The sequence below is a fragment of the Pimephales promelas genome, chromosome 21 (genome assembly GCF_988280905.1).
Source record: "Pimephales promelas chromosome 21, fPimPro1.hap1.1, whole genome shotgun sequence".
Lineage (NCBI taxonomy): Eukaryota > Metazoa > Chordata > Actinopteri > Cypriniformes > Leuciscidae > Pimephales > Pimephales promelas.
Window position 1 is genome coordinate 5,902,427 of NC_142789.1, and position 22,639 is coordinate 5,925,065.

The window sequence follows — 22,639 nt, forward strand, 5'->3', positions numbered from 1 at the left end:
CCTCTAAAGGTAGCATTATGAATTACAGCAAAGGACACAACATATATCATCTAATTGTGGAAATATTTTTGTTTTCGGTTCACACGTAGGCTATTTGCATCATGTTCTTTAAATGCAGAAGTTTCATATTATCATATAAAAACTACAAAAGAAAAAACGTTTAACTTGGAATATAACTAGGAATATTAATAACTAACTTTTGCCAAAAGTCATTTGATTCTTTTTTTTTTTACATTAAATATATGAACATCAATTAAATAAACAATGAACATCACAAAATGTACAGTTTTATGTAAAATTGTCAATGAGGTAGAACAAGAGGAAGACTCGAGTCTATAATTATAGTTAAATTACCCATTTATTGTAGTGTTTAAATGGAACAAAGAATATTTCAGGGTTTCAATCACTAGACAACCATGTTTACATCATTGTGCCTGAGAGCGACTTTTAAAGTTATTCTGGATCTGTTCATGTCAGTGATTATGAGGCCTGAGGTGAGCAAGCATACAGTAAATAAAGCCCAATGATAAGTTGAAATCAAGCCCTTAATGAAATATTTCCTCCGGTGTGTATTCAACAGAAATTAATGTTAACCGTGCAATCAGTTAGAGTTAAAATTATTTCACCCTGATACTCCAGAAGTGTAGAGGGAGATGTGAGATTTGAAGAGAACCACCACACACCCTTTGAGACGGGTACACCTCTATACTCTACTGATATTTCTGTACTTGAATTGAACCAACGGGAGAAAATCTCTATTTTTTTAATTAACTCCGAAAAACGAATACTTATTTCTGTATGTCTAACATCAAAATCACTATCACTTGGCTGAGTCAAGAACATGTCTACAGCAGTCAAGAGGGTGCTTAGGGGAACAAGTTCAACTTTACCAAGAGCAGTGTGGTTTATTGCAATGTCCATAGAGTTGTGATGGAAATATGTATAGTTTGAATCAAATTCTAGCAAAGAATACATACGGTCAAGATCTCCTTCCAAGGTTAGCTGGTCACTAATATCAAACCCAAGCTTGGAATATTTAAAATCAATGTACCCATTTCCAGTAGTCTTCAGATTGGATTTCAGACCATCACCGCTCACATAGATGTTAGCTTTATTGTCCATTTCTCCCTTAAGTTCAATAGAATTTGTGAATGTAGAATTTGTAGTTACTTGGGTTTCGGACTCAATGGAGATGAAGGAAAGAGTTGCATCCAGCTTTAATGTATTCTCAGCATCTCCATGTCCTGCAGCCTCCGAATCTGGACGATCAAAGGTGTACTTGATCTTTAAGTTTGATTTTGCCTTTGGATGGACCTTGGGGTCTGCAGAAAGTTGATGAGTGGCATCAATAGTGAAGCTTGTCAGATTAATCTTAGCAAATGTGTCCACAGACAACACAGCCTCATAGATGTCTTCCAGAGTCAAGGTACTCTCATGATAACCGCCAATGTGGGCATTCTCCAAAGACAAACAAGAGGCCAGTCTCAATCCACTTTCTGTGGACAGGCCAGTGGTTCCATTAAGCTTGGCCTTCAATCCCTGAAACACGGAGGCAGTTGTGGCACTCACACGCATCCAGTAATCCTTCGGGTAAATGCCTGCATTAGCATTGAGGTTAAGAATAGAGGATTTGAAAGACACCTCAGAGACTAGGTTACCCAATGAAGGGACAATGAGACCCAAATCAACAACAGGAGCAAACCAGCTCTTCTGGTAGACAAGTTTGGCACTTAGATTAACAGGCTGGTCATTTGTGGTAAAGTCATACCATCGGCCAGTATTATCATTCAAGTTCAGCTCTCTAGTTGCTGGAATCTTGAAAATGGCTGGCACAAACATTTCTGCAGCATTCAAGTACCCAAAGCTGGCCAAACTATCCACAACAGCGTAAATACCCATCTCAGCTTTGTTATTGCTGGCTGTGACGTTATGTCTGTAGTTGTAATTGTTTAAATAGGCGACTAACACACTGTGGATTTCTTGTATGTCAGAGTTGAAGGTAACAGTGAAGTCTTTCTGGACATCAACATTGGCTAAAAAAGACTTGAAGAGGTTGATCTTAGCAATACCCCTGTTCTGAAAGTCAATAGCAACCTCACTAGGACAAGTCATGATGTTGGCGGCATTAGAGAGGACACCGCTGACAGCTCCGACTACCGATGTGACATGGGATGCCTTGATTTCCACCATCATATCGCCCAAACGAGCCTTCCCAGAAACAACCACCAAACTGTTCTTGATTAATGGAGACTCAGTATCAACACTAGCATTGAATTCAAGGTGGCTTAGAGCAACAGCATCAGCATTCACTTTTATCTTCATCTTGATCTGCAAAGCATCGCTATCAGTGTGGCCATTAAAAGACAGCTTGGCGGCGCCAATGCCCATGTTCAAATACAAGTCACTCTTATGGGTGCCTTCCTCAGAGAAGTCTTGAAGGGCAAATCTGCCAGTTCCTTCATTTTTAACTGTCAGTGTGAATGCAGCATCACCCTGGCAAGCTACAGCCTTCTGAATCAGGGTAACTTCACCAAACAGCGAGTGCGAGGGGATGCTCACCTGGTTTTTGTATGAAGTTTCAAGAAAGACAGTATTGTTAGAGGCAGATCCATTCAGAGTCAACAATGCCTGTTGGTCTAAAGTCAATTCAGTGTGTGTTAACTTAAAGGTTTCAGACACTATTACAGGACTCGTCTCGGGAATCGATATCTGTGCTGTGGATTTTAGATCATAACTCAGAACGTTGAGGTTTGCAGAGGTTCCTTTAGAGTTAATGCAAGCTGTGAAAAAAGGGAATCTCTCTGAGGCGTTCATGAACTCTGCAGAGGTTCTGGCGTTGTAGAGAGGTGTTTTGATTATGAATTCACCATACAGTTTTCCAAAAGATGGCACTAGAAGAGATGTCGAAATTGCAGGAATCTGACTGTCAAGCTTGTTCTCTGCATTGGCAGGATGGATGATTTCATTCAGATTTGAGTAACCTTGGGTGTTGATCAAGCTAAGAATATTTTTTACGTCCTCAATGATGGAAAATATCAATACCTTGATGTGCTTTGGTAGGATTTCAACAACTTTGTCAATCTGCACACCCATCACAATCAATTCCTCCAAACTATCCAATGCCTTACTGAAACCATTGAACATATCACTCATTAATTTCTCAAAAGCACCGATCAGACCTTTCAGCTTTAATGCGTTCTCGTGGTACAGAGTTTTCAAGGCATGTTTCAGCTGCAGAGCTCTTCTCTCAAAGTTCAATTTAGACACACAGTCACTTACACGATGAGGTATGTTCTGAATTTTAGAAGCAATCCCCTCTCGGTTGATGTATTTCATCAGGGTCTCGCCCATGCTCACAAGTGTTATTCTGATGTTTTCAGGGACTCGTGAAAAACTTTCAATGAAAGGCAAGCTAATTGATTGTGTATCGGTGCTTTTGTCATACTTTAGGAAGCCAGAGACTGCAAAGTCCTGATAAGCACTGTTGGCAGTGTTGAACAGATTGGTGCGCACGTTTCCAGACCCTTCCAGTCCAAGCCGTGCTGGACTGTTGTAAGCGCTCATTTCCTTTTTAATGGCATAGTCGTTCACTTCAGCCTTAATTGTCACTTTAATCTGTTGTTCAGAGGGGATAAGCAAAGTGTCAGACATGCTTTCAAATTGTGATTTAATGTTGACACCATTGTCTAGGTCAAGACTGGTTGAGATTTTGCATTCATGAGAGTGAGCTATGGATTGTGGTTCTGCTTTTAGAAAGACTTTTGCAGTAAAATCATGCCTTGTACGTATATAAGGGAAGTTTGCTTTATCCTTACCATTAACACTGGCATCAAAATTGAAACTGAATGGAATAGATGTACCATCACTGTTGGTGTCAAAATTAAATGATGTGGAGTTGAAACGTATATGATTTTTGATTTTGCCAGAAAGTCCAGCAATCTCTAGCTCAGTCTTGTGGTCAATGAGACTTCCCATAATTTCTCCAATGGTTTTGCACTGAGCAGTGGCAGTTTCATTTTTGTAGGTGATCTCAAAGGTGTGCTTAAGCTCCTGCAGACTCAGGAGGCTTTTCAGTGAGGTTGTGCCATTAGTTCTCAGGCCATCTTTATTGAGGTTCAGAACGGCTTTGTGGACACCTTGGTGTCCAATGAGTTTAACAGAGGCGTCACTGTGAATAGCTAGACCACTGATGTCCAGTGCTCCTGTGATCAGGGAATGGATACGTTCTTCAATGCTGTAAGTTGAGGTCTCAATCTTAATGATAACTGCTTCAACACCAGCTCTGGCCTCAACCACGTTTTGAATCTTCAGGCCAAGAACCTGTGCTTTCGTATGAGAATTTAGATCAAGCTGGGATTCCTTGAAGGTTATTTCAGCAATGTTTAGCCATGTTACAAGGTTGTCATATGCTGTGTTGTGTCCATTGGCAAAGGATACAGCAAATGACTTGGGAGCCTGAAGAGGTTTTGAATCTACTTTCAGTGAAGAATTCATCTTTGCCTCTTGTCTGAATGGGAGGACTGAGACTGATTGCAAAAGGTTTCCTGAACCAAGGACTGAACCAGCCTTGAAGAATCCTTCCAGGTTTCCATATCCAGAGATCTCCTCGGCATCAACGCCAAACTGTCCAGTGTGCTCCAATGAAATTTGCACTCCAACATGGCTAGTTACTTCAAGCTTGCTTTTGGATTTCACACTGAGTTTTTCAGCAAATTCCAATTCCCCCTCAACACCAATCGTAGCACCGATTATCTTGTGGCGAAGCACAGCCTTTACGTTCGCCTTGAGAGGATCGCCAGGTGTGGTCTCAACTAGAGCAGATCCTGTGAAGTAAATCAATCAATAAGCAACCAACCAAAACAAGTGCATGTGGTACTTCAAATATAGGTTTACCTTCGACCTTTAGGGAGAGGAGGTCAACAGGACTTGTGCCAGTGACTTCAAACTTAGCAGAATAACTTTCAGCAGGATCTCTGGCTGCAGACACAGCTGCATCTAAGATGTAATAGTTGCTGTTTAGTTTTCCGGACAACTCTACCAATCCGAGAGTTGGCACAGACAGCGACACACTCTTAGGAATGAAGACCTCTGGAAGGTTAATGCTAGCAGATTCAAACTCCAGACCAAGATGAGGCACAATCAGGTTTGGTGTGGAGAGGGTTGTGGGAAAGTTCAGATCCCTAGTGGATTTTCCACCCAAGGGCAAGGGAAGAGTGATGGTATAGTAATGCTGGCCAAAGTGGTGTTTAACAGCAGCCTCTCTGTTTAAAAAACATGTGTTAATTTTAACTGGTAACTGTGAAATTAATTGAAATACTGTTGAACATGGTGAACATTTACTCACACATTTAGAAACAATCTTTCAGGAAGAGTGATCACCGGCTCGGTGTGGACTCCCAAAATCTGCATACATGTAAAAAATAAATAAATAAAAGTAAGTCATTATTTACTCACTGTAACAAAGTTCAGGGAAGAAGGAGGCAGGAACCGGATCATAATAATAAAATAAAACTTTATTTAAATAAAATAAACAAACAAATTACCTGCCAGCAGCCCCTCGCGGACGACTGCTGGCTACCCAAAATAAAACATAAATACCGGCCAGCAGCCCCTCACGGACGACTGCTGGCTTACCAAATAAAAGCAGGCCTGTTCCTCTCTCGATCATCCACTCCGTCGCTCCCCCTTTATGGCTCCGCTCCTTCGTGAGAGATGCGAGACCGGTGTGCTTCACAGGTGCTGCTCATTAGCAATCGCACCAACGGCCTCGCGACTTTCTCTCACGTCCCTCGGCCGTCCTGCTCACCACACGCACCTTGGTGTTGTTCTAATGCAGTATGCTTTAGACCACAAAAAAATATGATTTCCTCGTGCACCTATCCTCCTGCACCAACCTCGAACTTTCATAGAAAGATACAAAAGTATCACAGAATGGTCCAATGGTTTACGATAGAGCTTGGTGGAAAAGAAACCACACATTGTGAGCAATCAAGCACCATGAAATACAATCCTTGTACTTTTTTTTGTGTTTACATCTATATTTGATTCAGTGAAGAAAGTACTTGGATACCTTTTGGACTGAATAAGTGATGTATTTCATGATGTGTTTTAATTTATTTTGATTTCTTACAACTTGTGGCCAAGGTCAGGATTTTTGATAAATAATACATAGATTTTGTTTAAAACCCTACATTAAACCCTAAAAATGCATTAAACCCAAGGGGGTAATCCATCGACCGCAAGTTGAAGCCTCGCGGGAGCTGCCATCTTGTAGCAGAACTTCACTTGCGTTAGCATTCCCATTGACTCCCATTCATTTTGGCGTCACTTTGACAGCGAATAACTTTACATCTGAGGTGTTTGAAGACCCCATTTGTCCTTTATTTATTTCTAAAGAAACACGACAATGTATAAAATGCTCCATTACCTTGTAACTTATGTTATGGCCCCGTAGAAGCAGTTTTAGTGAAAGTAGGCTAACGATTGCGTCATACCCACACGACTCTCTGTCGCACAGTAGAGAGATTACCATATGGACAGGAGAAGAAGCTTGCGCGCAATCGGGGAAACGTGGAGGCAAAATGTCAAAATAATTAATTAGAATACCTAGCAAAAGTGTCTCCTGCTCCTCGCTCATGGACAGCTCCTATTCACATTCTCCGCTTCTGCAAATTTCTGAAGGGAATGATTCAGATTTCTCATGATCACAGCCACTAGAAGACAGACGGGTTGCTCACGTCACATCTATGTCATCAAGCTCTGTTTGAGTCTGCGCATCAGGGACGGAAGTGCTAAAAAAATCGCCAAAAACGGGCTTCAATTGTCTCAATGGAGTTCCAATGAGATCGCTCTGTCCACTTCTGTCTATGATCAAACCCTTTCGTTAACCCCCTGAACACTTGGAATACATTCTGTGATGCTCTAACAGTCCTGGCCTGTACATTAGTTGTCCTCTGGTATGTAAGGCTTAGACCTTACACTAGGGGGAGGTAGTGTGCTTATTGATCTAGGATATCAGTAAGGCAATGATAGAAGAAGTTAGATTAGTTAAGGATACTCAAGTGTATCGATTTTTTCTTACACCCCTACGGCTAAGCTCTGTGTTAGTCTAAATACTCAGTAAGACACGAAATAGATGCTAGAGTGAGTATTTTTCACAAAAGAAAGAGGTAAAGAATACCTTCCACCATCAATACATGAGAGGAAATCACACATATCATGACCAGAGTCAAAACATTTCAACACTAGCAGAACAAAAGTTCTTATCTGAATGATGATGTCTATTTCGTGTCTTACTGAGTATTTAGACTAACACAGAGCTTAGCCGTTGGGGTGTAAGAAAAAAATCGATACACTTGAGTATCGCGATATTTTATTTTGCAATACTGTATCGATTTTCAGATACGCAATATCATTTTTTTTTTTGTGTGGCTATGCATAGACGCACCACTAGCCTAACATTTTGCTAGAAACAACATAGCTATGGCTGAACCACACCATTCACACCGCAAGCAGTAGCCGCGCGTAAGCGTCGAGGCTCGAGCAGGACCGTCGCGTGAGCAACAGTGAAACGGGGGTTTCGGCGGAGAGTCTATAAGTGCGTCGTACAACAGACGAGAAGCTCAGCACCACATCTTTAAAATTCGAACACATTATTCTCTATGAGTGTACAGCGGCGGCGCCATTCGCCCTCTACCTGCGGCGCCCAGCAACGGCTCAGGGCCGTGTTCAAAATCCTGCTGAATTTACATAGTTTTATATAAAATTTTAATTATTTTTTGTCTCAAATCGTTGCTAATGTATCCTGACTTCGCCCTATCCAGCAATATGCATTTAGTTTTGCATCCATTATCAGAAATCAGCTGCTTGAATGACAATTGCTGATGTTATTGGATTTTCAGCTAAGATTCTCAATTCATTCAGTGAACGGATGCTCTGAGGTAAAGTTTTCAGACTGCAGACTAAACAACGATTGTATTTTATTGTACGGTACAATCATAACATAGAACAGACATTACCTTCATTTCATGTCATTAAATATAACAATATTGCTGGCCATACACTGATGAGAAAGTGCACGTCCAGTGTGGGATACCTGGAGTTGTCCTACGTGGCGCAGCGCTGCGCTTCTCGTCCGGTGTGCGACCCCCTAAGTCTATCAAGTTTATAACCAACTTCTAAAAACACATTTAACCAAAGTTTTTGTAATGAACCTGTGAACCACAATCCCAAACTGGTAGTTTGATTTTCTGAGTATTGAATTGTTTACCTAAAGTAAACTTGTCCGACATTAATTCACATCATGTCTTTTTTTTAATATTGTTTTTTCTAAAATTATAGTCCTACTTAAAAAAATAATCCCAATATATCGCCTTATGGACAGTTTCGAAATATATCGCAATATATCGCAATATATTGAATCGTGACCCATGTATCGTGATACACATCGTATCGCCAAATTCTTGCCAATACACAGCCCTGCTTAGCCGGCAGTTCCCTCCCTAATATAAATTTTGTGGCAATTAGTCTGAGTGTGAATATTAGACAAACTGTTACAATGCTTTTGCATCTTTTTTAATAAAAAGCTTGATGCTGATTACTATTCACTGCCTTTATAGACAATAGCAAGCTCTTCATTTAAAAAAAATAAATAAAATGCTCTCCTTTTGTGGTCCGAAAAAGAAAGAAGGGTATATGGCAGTATTAGAACAATGTCAGGGTGAGTAAATTACTTAATGTTAGTCCATTTTAGGGTTTACAATCCCTGTAAGTTTAATACGTATTTATTTGCTGCTGCTGCAAAATAAATAAATAAATAAATAAATAAAATCTTTAAGATGCATTTACTAAAGTAGTAAAATGCCATAAGATAAGTCTTGTTTTCTGGGGAAAAACAAAACTTAATTTTGATCACTTTGCCCAGAAAACAGGACATAATATCTTGTCATTTTACTCATCTAGTGAATGGTTCTTGATTTAAGGATTTTTAGATATTTGGACTGGAAACAAGACAAAAATACTAAGTAAGAACAGATTTTTTTTTGCAGTGTTTCTTTGGGTATTCTCAAAAGCTGATGAAAAAAAAATTGAGGGAAGTTCTTACCGCAACTGCCTTTGCCAGAACATCGCGGACCTTCAACTCATTCAGACCAATCTGACGATCAAGAAGGATGTTGGGAATGATTCTTTGAATCTCAGATCTGACATCAGACTTAAATTCAGCCTCAATCTTTTCACTCTCTGAGAATATATTTTGAGAGAGATAATTTACTAGAATGATACTGTCATGGTCATATATTTCCTTATTTGAATGGCAAACTGAGACTGAAACTTAAACTGAACAGTTATCTAAATTTGATCTGATAACCATAATCAGACAATTAATCAATAATTGCGACAGGCCATTTGTACTGGACATGTACCATATTTCAGGATGAGTATTTGAACAGAAGTCGTCTCTGGGAGTTTTAGGTCACTTTCAATTTCCAAAGTCAAATTCTCACCACGCTTCAGTTTTGCAGAAACTTTAGAATCAAGCTGAAGAGAATCGATTTGAAACTCTGCAGAGATACTGTACTGCTGTCTGTTCAATATCACTACATTTCTGGCCTCATGGGATGTTCCTGTTTGTGAGCAAAAGAAAAATGATGGTAAATTTAAATTTTCTCTTTTTTTTAGTTGTGTATTTTGTTAAGTGGTCTCTAACCTTCAGCATTCAGGCTAAACGTGACTTTGTCTGCCTCATCTTCGTAGGCGTAGCTGATGGTGGCAATATACTCTGTGACCTCTTCAGATGGATGGAGCTCAACAGCAAATCTAAACACAGACGAATGTGGATGAAATGTTTGAGAAAAAGGAATATTTCGATATTAGCATATAGATGATTTTCCCTTACTTGCTGTCTCCAGTGAGAGGAAAGTAAGGGGCAGCATCGTTTGATGTTGCATCAGGATACTTCAGGACTGTACAGTACTTCAGTCCAGGGAAAAAAGCAGTGCATTTATTCATATTAATAAACTCGCCCTTGGCAGGAATGGGCGTAGCCTTGGCACCAGCAAAAGACACCAGAGAATTGCTACAGATGGGGGAAAATAACAGCATTTAATGTATGTAACGTGTGACTTTTTTTTTTTAGGGCTGTACGATTAATCATATTTTCATATTTGATCACAATTTTTACTTGTCTCTATTAATTAAAGGAGCCGTATGTAAGATTGTGGCCAAAACTGGTACTGCAATCACTTTCAAATTACTGTAGAGCGGTGTATCGTGGTTAAATCCTTAAACTCGAGTGGTCCCAGTAGTGTTTATTGAACAGTAGACTGGTGCTTTCTTAAAGAGCATATTGCAGGTAAAAAAAAAAATCGAAATTTATAGATAACCTTGTATGAAAATACCATATGAAAAGTTAATGCAGGATTTAATGCTGCTATAAAATGTTTTAAAACAACATAAGGACACTAATTTAGAAGATAAAGTGAGCATTTCTTGGACTGCTAGTAAAAACGGCTTTTTTTTCAACATCGCGTCATTTGACGTCATATCAGGGAGCCGCAGCCTCGGCTCAGAGAAGAGTAGGCTGGTGTTCAGTGATAGCACTCGTCAGTCAGTGTGCTATCGTTAGTTTTTGCATTTTAATTTATCATCGTCATGGTAAATTATTGTGTTTGTGGAGATTGCAAAAACTCCAGCCTGTCAGGACTTCAAGATCGAGTCCACAAGTTTCCATTACAATAAAAGTGACGGTGCTATATAGCCTATCTTTCGTTCCTGGTGCGGTTTGAGCAGGTGAAGGGACGGGATTTCTCCTCTTGGCTCGGAAAACACGGTCGTGTGTAGCGTTCACTTCAGATCAAATGATTAGCATCCCGGCGATATGATGGAGTTCAACATGGTATGCCGAAGCATCAAATAGTGTTATATAGGCAACTTAGTCATGTCATGCCCTAAATAAAACTTGTAATTAAAAAACAAAATTGGTTGTTTAAATACTCAAACCTTTAATGTTCTGTTTATGTTATAACCTAGGTGAAAAATATGTATTAAAAATTTACCCGAGTATAGCCTATGCTTTTAGTATAGAAATATACTCAAGTAAAGTTTTTATACATTTAATAGTATATAAATCTACCCTAAACATACTAATGTCTGCTGGCCTGTTATAGGATCATAATAATCTGTAGAATATTGTGAGCACAGTGTATATCGTTAGCGAACCTGTATACTATAAGCACGTCTCTCACCAGAAGGCACCTGTCCTGTTCTCCACTGGTTCTCCTCACATCACAGCTCAATTTTTCTCTGACCATTCTGTCTGACATTATCCTGGCCTGTCCCTGATCTCTTTAGCATAGCAGGCTCATAACTTTATGGCTTGATCCGTCATACGAGTATTTCCTCAGCGTCCGAAATGTCATGCGATCCATTGTTTTCCTGTTGTGTGAATCGACGGCTCTCCCGCTCATTGCGTCACGCCCGCCACGCCCATTTTCAGACGCGGAAGTAAAATTTTCTCACAAAAACGACTGCAGAAGCTTCTGTGGCGTGTTTATACGTATATTTTAAAGAAAATCTAGTTCCTACATTGTTTTTCTATGCATTGACTCGTTGGGTCCTCTAACCTGCAATATGCCCTTTAATCTGGTTCCACATTGGTTGTTAACTGAGAGCATTGCTTATGTGCAAGAACAGCCCTAATAAGTTCTTGAAGAGTATGCTTTTTCACATGAGTAGTTATTTGGTCTCAAATAATAGTTGTCCTCTAATAATTGAATTCAAGCATAGTTTAGAGAATTAATTATTTGTTTTTTGTGAAGAGAGACTTTAATGGATCCTGCTATTTTCTGTCAAGACTCATATTACAATAAATGTGCATGTTTAAATTAATTTAAGGTATATTATTGCCTTACTTCAGGTCTTGTCTGAACCCTGTTACCTAAAATATTGAGCTATACAGAATGATCTTGCAGTGTGTAAAGGATATTAAAACACTTTTTTTTATAAAAATTAGTCTTTTTAATGGTACAACATTTAGGAATAAATAAGCTATTGTTGATAAAAGCTTCCATAACATTGCAACATAATCCTGCAAATCAAACTCTTGAGTCAGTCTGAATACTAAGGCCTATTGCCATGAGAAATCCAAGACACGTTTTAAAGAAAAAAACAATCCATAATAGCCAAAACATCCACCATTATATTCGCAGGATGAAACATAAAACAAAGGCCGAATTCTGAAAAGCAGAAATAGTACTAGTAAACTATTCCGCATCAAGCTCAATATGTGCATTCTTTGTATGTTCAAAAACGGTGGAAAAACAAGGACAATTAAAATGGAAACACCCAGTTGGATAAACTCCACACTCATGTAAGTCTGGAGAATCATGACTGTTAATGAAAGGGGAGGGATTATCGTTAATTAGCCAAAATCGGTAGAGTACAAAAAACCAAAGGGCAGCATCTTAACAGTGTGACTAGCTGTTGGACAATGGCAGGGAGTTGGTGTGTTGCTCAGACTCTGGCATTTTGTGTTTGGTTCTGTGCTTTCTGTCATGCTGTTCCAAAGTGGAGTAATCTGCACCAAAGTCCTCAAGCTCTGATGTTCCAGCAAACTGACCCGAGGTTTCAACAGCAAGCTAGTCAGCAGTTTCCTCAGTCAGTTCAAGCTAGCCAACAGTTCCCTCTGTCAGTTCAATGGCAAGCTAGTCAACAGTTTTCTAAGCCGGTTCAACAGCAAACTAGTCAGCGGTTTCTTCAGTCTGTTCAACCACAAGCTAGTCAACAGTTTCCTCAGTCTGTTCAACAGCAAGCTAGTCAACAGTTTCCTCAGTCAGTTCAAGCTAGTCAGCCGTTTCCTCAGCAGTTTCAGCCACAACAGCCAGTGGGAAAGGCAGAGCCCATTGACAAATGTGCTGTAGCTGATTATGAGCAGATCCAGTGTGGACCACCTGGTATCAGTGGTGCTGAGTGTGCAGCTATTAATTGCTGCTTTAACGGACATCAGTGTTACTATGGGAAGGCCGGTAAGAGTGTTGAGTCAATGTAAAGGTGTTTCTTGTTAAACCGATCCTCATCAATAACCAGCTCTTGTACCTTGTTCCAGTGACTGTCCAGTGTACAAGAGATGGTCAGTTTGTGGTCGTGGTGGCTAGAGATGTCACGCTGCCTCGTTTGAGCCTGGATTCAGTCCGTCTCCTGGGTGGAGATGATCCAGCTTGCAGTCCTGTGGGATCCACACCTTTCTTTGCTATATACCAGTTCCCTGTCACTGCGTGCGGCACGAGCATGATAGTGAGTAGCTGCTTGTGGTTTTGTTCTGCATGGCTTAAAGTGGACTGGATGCCAACAGTGTTACTATTTGCAGGAGGACAGTGGATATGTGGTGTATGAAAACAGAATGACCTCCTCGTATGAAGTGGGTATCGGACCACTTGGTTCAATCACAAGGGACAGCCATTTTGAGTGGGTGATGTACAGTATGCTTCAGCAGGTTTGTTAATCGTTGACAAATGCTACAAGCTCACTGTTTGTTTTCCAGGCTTCTCTTCCAGTGTAGGTACTCTGGTACTTCTGTGGAAGCTCTGGTTGTGGAGGTCAACACTGTTCCTCCACCTCCACCAGTAGCTGCTCCTGGACCCCTCAGGGTGGAGCTTAGGCTAGCAAATGGTCAGTGTGTCACCAAAGGCTGTGCAGAAGGTAAGTATTTGACCCAAGTGTGTGCCTAAAGCTTTTCCAAAGCTCCAGGTTGCAGTGGTTTCTGGTTAAACGCTGTTCTTCCTCAGGGGACGAGGCGTACACTTCCTACTACAGTGATTCTGATTATCCTGTTACAAAAGTCCTGCGGGAGCCTGTGTATGTTGAGGTGCACGTTATGGAGAGGACCGACCCCAACATTGTCCTGATGCTGGGACATTGCTGGGCGACGTCAACCCCCAGTCCACTCAGTCTACCCCAATGGGACCTTCTGGTTGATGGGTGAGTAAGGCCAGTCTTTGTCCATCTAGTGTGCTGTAAGGTGTTTCTGATTCCCTCTTTTCCTTTCAGATGCCCTTACCAGGATGATCGTTACCTGACCTCATTGGTTCCAGTGACTGGATCGTCTGGTCTTCAGTTCCCAACCCACTACAAGCGCTTTATTGTGAAGATGTTCACATTTGTTGATCCATCGTCACTGGCTCCTCTGCAGGAAACCGTATGCTCCGCAGCCTTACCTCAACCCTTAATATTAGTGCTTTTTATAGTGAATTCTATGGCTAAACCTTTTCTCCCTCTGTTAGATCTTCATCCACTGTAGTACAGCAGTGTGCCATCCCTCTTCTGGCTCCTGTGAGCAAAGCTGCACTAGGAAAAGTGAGTGCTCGCTGTAAACCGACTTGGGAACCGTGGGAATTTGGTTTTTAAGTGCTCCTCATGCTTCTACCACTTCTTCTCTTACAGGAAGGGACACTCCCATCAAGACCATCTCTAGTGGGCAAACTGTGGTGTCTAGTGGAGAAGTTAACCTGGTCATGTCAATTTAGATTTAATAAATTGGTGTTGATGTTCAATGAGTCGGCTCTTACGTGACTGTTCTTGGTTTTATTTACTGGGCCACACAACTAAAGTTCCATTTAAGCTTTAGCAAGGTTGTTCATTCTGATTGGTGCTTGATTTGAACTAAACAAGCCAAACTTCTGCCCAAGCCATTTCACTGAACTTCTAGGCAAGCTCCAGTTGCAAACCTGGGTTCCTATGCTTCTGTAAAGCTCAATATTTTATATACAGGGTGCAGACTTTTTCTCGCAGATTATTTTGCCAAGGAATAACATAATGGTAATTGTGACTTATTTCACAATTGTGAGTTTCTTGGAATTATGACTTGCAGTATATCTGGCGACTAGACCCTGCATATGTGTAGATGTTCTTTTGATTTTTGTGTTCACATGAAAGTCCCATAATGTGGATAAAAGAAATGTCTCAAATGAAAATAATAATGATTATCAGTTTAACCATCATTGTGCTGCCCTTCTTGTTGTGTGAAGGGCTTTTAAATCCCTTCATTGCATTGAAATAATCAATTTCCAGATGTCTTGTGACGCTTGTTCGTGTGCATCTACAGACCACAATGAACATAGTCAGGGAAGTGAGTTGCAATCTCAGTCACAAACTCAATGCTGGCAGACTGTGGCAAAGCATTGATGGTAATCAATGTTTCTTGAGCAGCAAATTAGTATATTAGAATGATTCCTAAAGGACCATGTGAAACTGAAGACTGGAGTAATGATGCTGAAAACTCAGCTTTTATCACAGGAATAAATTAGCCTGGGTTTCCCCATGCTGCCTTGCTGCAGGATGATTTTATTCACGCTGCCAGGCAGCCTGGACACCAAGAACCAAATTTTTCTCTGAAATAGGGAAACAATCACAGAATGGGGAGGGAGCACAGGCGCATTTGATAGACATTCGTAGCACCCAATAATACGGCTTTGGGCATTCGTGAACCACGCCTCAATTACGAGAAAATGAACATATGGTTTCCAGACCACGTCTCATTCTAAATGATACGTGGTCTGGCGTTAGCCAATATAAGAATAAATGACACTTTACACTATTATTACGAAAACAACAGCTATTCTAATTTGGAATAATATTTCACGTTTTGTACTGTATTTTCGATCAAATGAATGCAGCTTTCAAAAACATGAACACAATATAAGGGCATAATAGTAGAAATGCAAGATCATTTTAAGAATACGGCAGCTATTGCTTGCTGATAAAGGCTTCCATATAATTGAAACATAATCCTGCATGTCAAACTCTTTAGTCAATCTGAATACACAGGCCAGAATAGCCAAAACATCCACCATTATATTCGCAGGATGAAGCATTTAAAACAAAGGCCGAATTCTGAATGGCAAAAATAGTAAACTTTTCTGCATCAAGCTCAATATGTGCATTCTTTGTATGTTCAAAAAGGGTGGAAAAACAAGGACAATTGAATCTTAGGAACAAATGGAAACACCCAGTTGGATAAACTCCACACTCATGCAAGTCTGGAGAATCATGACTGTTAATGAAAGGGGAGGGATTATCATTAATTAGCCAAAATCGGTAGAGTACAAAAAACCAAAGGGCAGCATCTTAACAGTGTGACTAGCTGTTGGACAATGGCAGGGAGTTGGTGTGTTGCTCAGACTCTGGCACTTTGTGTTTGGTTCTGTGCTTTCTGTCATGCTGTTCCAAAGTGGAGTAATCTGCACCAAAGTCCTCAAGCTCTGATGTTCCAGCAAACTGACCCGAGGTTTCAACAGCAAGCTAGTCAGCAGTTTCCTCAGTCAGTTCAAGCTAGTCAACAGTTCCCTCTGTCAGTTCAACGGCAAGCTAGTCAACAGTTTTCTAAGCCGGTTCAACAGCAAATTAGTCAGCGGTTTCTTCAGTCTGTTCAACAGCAAGCTAGTCAACAGTTTCCTCAGCAGTTTCCTCAGTCAGTTCAATGGCAAGCTAATCAACAGTATCCTAAGCCAGTTCAACAGCAAGCTAGTCAACAGTTTTCTAAGCCAGTTCAACAGCAAGCTAATCAACAGTTTTCTAAGCCAGTTCAACAGAAAGCTAGTCAACAGTTTTCTAAGCCAGTTCAACAGCAAGCTAGTCAACAGTTCCCTCAGTCTGTTCAACAGCAAGCTAGTCAACAGTTTTCTCAATCTTTTCAACAGACTAGTCAACAGTTCCCGGTGTCTGTTCAACAGCAAGCTAGTCAACAGTTCCCTCAGTCTGTTCAACAGCAAGCTAGTCAACAGTTCCCTCAGTCTGTTCAACAGCAAGCTAGTCAACAGTTTCCTCAGTCAATTCAAGCTAGTCAACCATTTCCTCAGCAGTTTCAGCCGAAACAGCCAGTGGGAAAGGCAGAGCCCATTGACAAATGTGCTGTAGCTGATTATGAGCAGATCCAGTGTGGACCACCTGGTATCAGTGGTGCTGAGTGTGCAGCTATTAATTGCTGCTTTAACGGACAGCAGTGTTACTATGGGAAGGCCGGTAAGAGTGTTGAGTCAATGTAAAGGTGTTTCTTGTTAAACCGATCCTCATCAATAACCAGCTCTTGTACCTTGTTCCAGTGACTGTCCAGTGTATAAGAGATGGTCAGTTTGTGGTTGTGGTGGCTAGAGATGTCACGCTGCCTCGTTTGAGCCTGGATTCAGTCCGTCTCCTGGGTGGAGATGATCCAGCTTGCAGTCCTGTGGGATCCACACCTTTCTTTGCTATATACCAGTTCCCTGTCACTGCGTGCGGCACAAGCATGATGGTGAGTAGCTGCTTGTGGTTTTGTTCTGCATGGCTTAAAGTGGACTGGATGCCAACAGTGTTGCTATTTGCAGGAGGACAGTGGATATGTGGTGTATGAAAACAGAATGACCTCCTCGTATGAAGTGGGTATCGGACCACTTGGTTCCATCACAAGGGACAGCCATTTTGAGTGGGTGATGTACAGTATGCTTCAGCAGGTTTGTTAATCCTTGACAAATGCTACAAGCTCACTGTTTGTTTTCCAGGCTTCTCTTCCAGTGTAGGTACTCTGGTACTTCTGTGGAAGCTCTGGTTGTGGAAGTCAACACTGTTCCTCCACCTCCACCAGTAGCTGCTCCTGGACCCCTCAGGGTGGAGCTTAGGCTAGCAAATGGTCAGTGTCACCAAAGGCTGTGCAGAAGGTAAGTATTTGACCCAAGTGTGTGCCTAAAGCTTTTCCAAAGCTCCAGGTTGCAGTGGTTTCTGGTTAAACACTGTTCTTCCTCAGGGGACGAGGCGTACACTTCCTACTTCAGTGATGCTGATTATCCTGTTACAAAAGTCCTGCGGGAGCCTGTGTATGTTGAGGTGCACGTTATGGAGAGGACCGACCCCAACATTGTCCTAATGCTGGGACATTGCTGGGCGACGTCAACCCCCAGTCCACTCAGTCTACCCCAATGGGACCTTCTGGTTGATGGGTGAGTAAGGCCAGTCTTTGTCCATCTAGTGTGCTGTAAGGCGTTTCTGATTCCCTCTTTTCCTTTCAGATGCCCTTACCAGGATGATCGTTACCTGACCACATTGGTTCCAGTGACTGGATCGTCTGGTCTTCAGTTCCCAACCCACTTTAAGCGCTTTATTGTGAAGATGTTCACATTTGTTGATCCATCGTCACTGGCTCCTCTGCAGGAAACCGTATGCTCCGCAGCCTTACCTCAACCCTTAATATTAGTGCTTTTTATAGTGAATTCTATGGCTAAACCTTTTCTCCCTCCGTTAGATCTTCATCCACTGTAGTACAGCAGTGTGCCATCCCTCTTCTGGCTCCTGTGAGCAAAGCTGCACTAGGAAAAGTGAGTGCTCGCTGTAAACCGACTTGGGAACCGTGGGAATTTGGTTTTTAAGTGCTCCTCATGCTTCTACCACTTCTTCTCTTTCAGGAAGGGACACTCCCATCAAGACCATCTCTAGTGGGCAAACTGTGGTGTCTAGTGGAGAAGTTAACCTGGTCATGTCAATTTAGATTTAATAAATTGGTGTTGATGTTCAATGAGTCGGCTCTTACGTGACTGTTCTTGGTTTTATTTACTGGGCCACACAACTAAAGTTCCATTTGTGTTTTAGCAAGGTTGTTCATTCTGATTGGTGCTTGATTTGAACTAAACAAGCCAAACTTCTGCCCAAGCCATTTCACTGAAATTCTAGGAAGGCTCCAGTTGCAAACCTGGGTTCCTATGCTTCTGTAAAGCTCAATATTTTATGTACAGTAGCAGGGTGCAGACTTTTTCTTGCAGATTATTTTGCCAAGGAATAACATAATGGTAGTTGTGACTTTTCACAATTGTGAGTTTCTTGGAATTATGACTTGCAGTATTTCTGGTGACTAGACCCTGCATATGTGTAGATGTTCTTTTGATTTTTGTGTTCACATGAAAGTCCCATAATTTGGATAAAAGAAATGTCTCAAATGAGAATAATAATGATTATCAGTTTAATCATCATTGTGCTGCCCTACTTGTTGTGTGAAGGGCTTTTAAATCCCTTCATTGCATTGAAATAATCCATTTCCAGATGCCTTGTGACGCTTGTTCTTGTGCATCTACAGACCACAATGAACATAGTCAGGGAAGTGAGTTGCAATATCAGTCACAAACTCAATGCTGGCAGACTGTGGCAAAACTTTGATGGTAATCAATGTTTCTTGAGCAGCAAATTAGCATATTAGAATGATTCCTAAAGGACCATGTGAAACTGAAGACTGGAGTAATGATGCTGAAAACTCAGCTTTTATCACAGGAATAAATTAGCCTGGGTTTCCCCTTGCTGCAGGACGATTTTATTCACGCTGCTAGGCAGCCTGGACACCATGAACCAAATTTTTCCCTGAAATAGGGAAACAATCACAGAATGGGGAGAGAGCACAGGCGCATTTGATAGACATTCGTAGCACCCAATAATACGGCTTTGGGCATTCGTGAACCACGCCTCAAATACAAGAAAATGAACATATGGTTTCCAGACCACGTCTCATTTTAAATGATACGTGGTCTGGCGTTAGCCAGTATAAGAATAAATGACACTTTACACTATTATTACGAAAACAACAGCTATTCTAATTTGGAATAATATATCACGTTTTGTACTGTATTTCCGATCAAATGAAAGCAGCTTTCAAAAACATGAACACAAAATAAGGGCATAATAGTAGAAATGCAAGATCATTTTAAGAATACGGCAGCTATTGCTTGCTGATAAAGGCTTCCATATCATTGAAACATAATCCTGCATGTCAAACTCTTTAGTCAATCTGAATACACAGGCCAGAATAGCCAAAACATCCACCATTATATTCACAGGACGAAGCATTTAAAATAAAGGCCGAATTCTGAATGGCAAAAATAGTACACTTTTCCGCATCAAGCTCAATATGTGCATTCTTTGTATGTTCAAAAAGGGTGGAAAAACAAGGACAATTGAATCTTAGGAACAAATGGAAACACCCAGTTGGATAAACTCCACACTCATGCAAGTCTGGAGAATCATGACTGTTAATGAAAGGGGAGGGATTATCGTTAATTAGCCAAAATCGGTAGAGTACAAAAAAACAAAGGGCAGCATCTCAACAGTGTGACTAGCTGTTGGACAATGGCAGGGAGTTGGTGTGTTGCTCAGACGCTGGCACTTTGTGTTTGGTTCTGTGTGTTCTGTCATGCTGTTCCAAAGTGGAGTAATCTGCACCAAAGTCCTCAAGCTCTGATGTTCCAGCAAACTGACCCGAGGATTCAACAGCAAGCTAGTCAGCAGTTTCCTCAGTCAGTTCAATCTAGTCAACAGTTCCCTCTTTCAGTTCAACGGCAAGCTAGTCAACAGTTTTCTAAGCCGGTTCAACAGCAAACTAGTCAGCGGTTTCTTCAGTCTGTTCAACAGCAAGCTAGTCAACAGTTTCCTCAGTCAGTTCAATGGCAAGCTAATCAACAGTATCCTAAGCCAGTTCAACAGCAAGCTAGACAACAGTTTTCTAAGCCAGTTCAACAGCAAGCTAATCAACAGTTTTCTAAGCCAGTTCAACAGCAAGCTAGTCAACATTTTTCTAAGCCAGTTCAACAGCAAGCTAGTCAACAGTTCCCTCAGTCTGTTCAACAGCAAGCTAGTCAACAGTTTTCTCAATCTTTTCAACAGACTAGTCAACAGTTCCCGGTGTCTGTTCAACAGCAAGCTAGTCAACAGTTCCCTCAGTCTGTTCAACAGCAAGCTAGTCAACAGTTTCCTCAGTCAATTCAAGCTAGTCAACCGTTTCCTCAGCAGTTTCAGCCGAAACAGCCAGTTGGAAAGGCAGAGCCCATTGACAAATGTGCTGTAGCTGATTATGAGCAGATCCAGTGTGGACCACCTGGTATCAGTGGTGCTGAGTGTGCAGCTATTAATTGCTGCTTTAACGGACAGCAGTGTTACTATGGGAAGGCCGGTAAGAGTGTTGAGTCAATGTAAAGGTGTTTCTTGTTAAACCGATCCTCATCAATAACCAGCTCTTGTACCTTGTTCCAGTGACTGTCCAGTGTATAAGAGATGGTCAGTTTGTGGTTGTGGTGGCTAGAGATGTCACGCTGCCTCGTTTGAGCCTGGATTCAGTCCGTCTCCTGGGTGGAGATGATCCAGCTTGCAGTCCTGTGGGATCCACACCTTTCTTTGCTATATACCAGTTCCCTGTCACTGCGTGCGGCACGAGCATGATGGTGAGTAGCTGCTTGTGGTTTTGTTTTGCATGGCTTAAAGTGGACTGGATGCCAACAGTGTTGCTATTTGCAGGAGGACAGTGGATATGTGGTGTATGAAAACAGAATGACCTCCTCGTATGAAGTGGGTATCGGACCACTTGGTTCCATCACAAGGGACAGCCATTTTGAGTGAGTGATGTACAGTATGCTTCAGCAGGTTTGTTAATCGTTGACAAATGCTACAAGCTCACTGTTTGTTTTCCAGGCTTCTCTTCCAGTGTAGGTACTCTGGTACTTCTGTGGAAGCTCTGGTTGTGGAGGTCAACACTGTTCCTCCACCTCCACCAGTAGCTGCTCCTGGACCCCTCAGGGTGGAGCTTAGGCTAGCAAATGGTCAGTGTGTCACCAAAGGCTGTGCAGAAGGTAAGTATTTGACCCAAGTGTGTGCCTAAAGCTTTTCCAAAGCTCCAGGTTGCAGTGGTTTCTGGTTAAACGCTGTTCTTCCTCAGGGGATGAGGCGTACACTTCCTACTACAGTGATGCTGATTATCCTGTTACAAAAGTCCTGCGGGAGCCTGTGTATGTTGAGGTGCACGTTATGGAGAGGACCGACCCCAACATTGTCCTGATGCTGGGACATTGCTGGGCGACGTCAACCCCCAGTCCACTCAGTCTACCCCAATGGGACCTTCTGGTTGATGGGTGAGTAAGGCCAGTCTTTGTCCATCTAGTGTGCTGTAAGGCGTTTCTGATTCCCTCTTTTCCTTTCAGATGCCCTTACCAGGATGATCGTTACCTGACCTCATTGGTTCCAGTGACTGGATCGTCTGGTCTTCAGTTCCCAACCCACTACAAGCGCTTTATTGTGAAGATGTTCACATTTGTTGATCCATCGTCACTGGCTCCTCTGCAGGAAACCGTATGCTCCGCAGCCTTACCTCAACCCTTAATATTAGTGCTTTTTATAGTGAATTCTATGGCTAAACCTTTTCTCCCTCTGTTAGATCTTCATCCACTGTAGTACAGCAGTGTGCCATCCCTCTTCTGGCTCCTGTGAGCAAAGCTGCACTAGGAAAAGTGAGTGCTCGCTGTAAACTGACTTGGGAACCGTGGGAATTTGGTTTTTAAGTGCTCCTCATGCTTCTACCACTTCTTCTCTTTCAGGAAGGGACACTCCCATCAAGACCATCTCTAGTGGGGAAACTGTGGTGTCTAGTGGAGAAGTTAACCTGGTCATGTCAATTTAGATTTAATAAATTGGTCTTGATGTTCAATGAGTTGGCTCTTGCGTGACTGTTCTTGGTTTTATTTACTGGGCCACACAACTAAAGTTCCATTTGTGCTTTAGCAAGGTTGTTCATTCTGATTGGTGCTTGATTTGACCTAAACAAGCCAAACTTCTGCCCAAGCCATTTCTCTGAACTTCTAGGCAAGCTCCA

The 22,639-nt window shown here is 41.6% G+C and overlaps 3 protein-coding genes and 1 pseudogene across 4 annotated transcripts in view; 3 read left to right on the top strand and 1 right to left on the bottom strand.

Annotated features, from left to right (window-relative positions):
• Positions 1-339: 339 nt before the first annotated feature.
• The window catches only part of LOC120476379 (apolipoprotein B-100-like), a 126,294-nt gene continuing 103,994 nt past the window's right edge, over positions 340-22,639 (bottom strand). The window contains exons 18-24 of the mRNA XM_039667358.2: positions 9,896-10,075; positions 9,707-9,816; positions 9,423-9,623; positions 9,104-9,240; positions 5,345-5,403; positions 4,894-5,261; positions 340-4,823 (exon numbers count right to left, since the gene is read on the bottom strand). Of these exons, the coding sequence (XP_039523292.2) occupies positions 574-4,823; positions 4,894-5,261; positions 5,345-5,403; positions 9,104-9,240; positions 9,423-9,623; positions 9,707-9,816; positions 9,896-10,075 (5,305 nt within the window). The 3' untranslated portion in view covers positions 340-573. The remainder of the gene's footprint in view (positions 4,824-4,893; positions 5,262-5,344; positions 5,404-9,103; positions 9,241-9,422; positions 9,624-9,706; positions 9,817-9,895; positions 10,076-22,639) is intronic.
• Positions 12,453-14,549, top strand: LOC120475108 (zona pellucida sperm-binding protein 4-like). Its single transcript, XM_089125324.1, has 8 exons — positions 12,453-13,022; positions 13,103-13,290; positions 13,364-13,461; positions 13,538-13,695; positions 13,782-13,974; positions 14,044-14,191; positions 14,277-14,349; positions 14,437-14,549. The coding sequence occupies exons 1-8, from the start codon at positions 12,488-12,490 to the stop codon at positions 14,517-14,519; spliced, it is 1,476 nt and encodes a 491-aa protein (XP_088981450.1). The 5' UTR covers positions 12,453-12,487; the 3' UTR covers positions 14,520-14,549.
• LOC148970073 (zona pellucida sperm-binding protein 4-like) lies at positions 16,107-18,538 on the top strand (annotated as a pseudogene). Its single transcript, XR_016148697.1, has 8 exons — positions 16,107-17,013; positions 17,094-17,281; positions 17,355-17,452; positions 17,529-17,684; positions 17,771-17,963; positions 18,033-18,180; positions 18,266-18,338; positions 18,426-18,538. The product of XR_016148697.1 is annotated as a zona pellucida sperm-binding protein 4-like (transcript).
• Positions 20,124-20,988, top strand: LOC148970074 (uncharacterized). The gene has a single exon (XM_089125030.1). It carries the CDS (start codon positions 20,131-20,133, stop codon positions 20,971-20,973), a length of 843 nt encoding a protein of 280 aa, XP_088981156.1. The 5' UTR covers positions 20,124-20,130; the 3' UTR covers positions 20,974-20,988.

What these genes read in the sequence shown, in the direction of transcription:
- LOC120475108 (XM_089125324.1), top strand. Translation starts at nt 12,488, where the DNA reads ATGGCAGGGAGTTGGTGTGTTGCTCAGACTCTGGCATTTTGTGTTTGG. An exon ending in GTGTTACTATGGGAAGGCCG is followed by an intron (nt 13,023 to 13,102) that starts GTAAGAGTGTTG and finishes ACCTTGTTCCAG; the next exon opens with TGACTGTCCAGTGTACAAGA. An exon ending in ACAAGGGACAGCCATTTTGA is followed by an intron (nt 13,462 to 13,537) that starts GTGGGTGATGTA and finishes TTTGTTTTCCAG; the next exon opens with GCTTCTCTTCCAGTGTAGGT.
- LOC148970074 (XM_089125030.1), top strand. Translation starts at nt 20,131, where the DNA reads ATGGCAGGGAGTTGGTGTGTTGCTCAGACGCTGGCACTTTGTGTTTGG.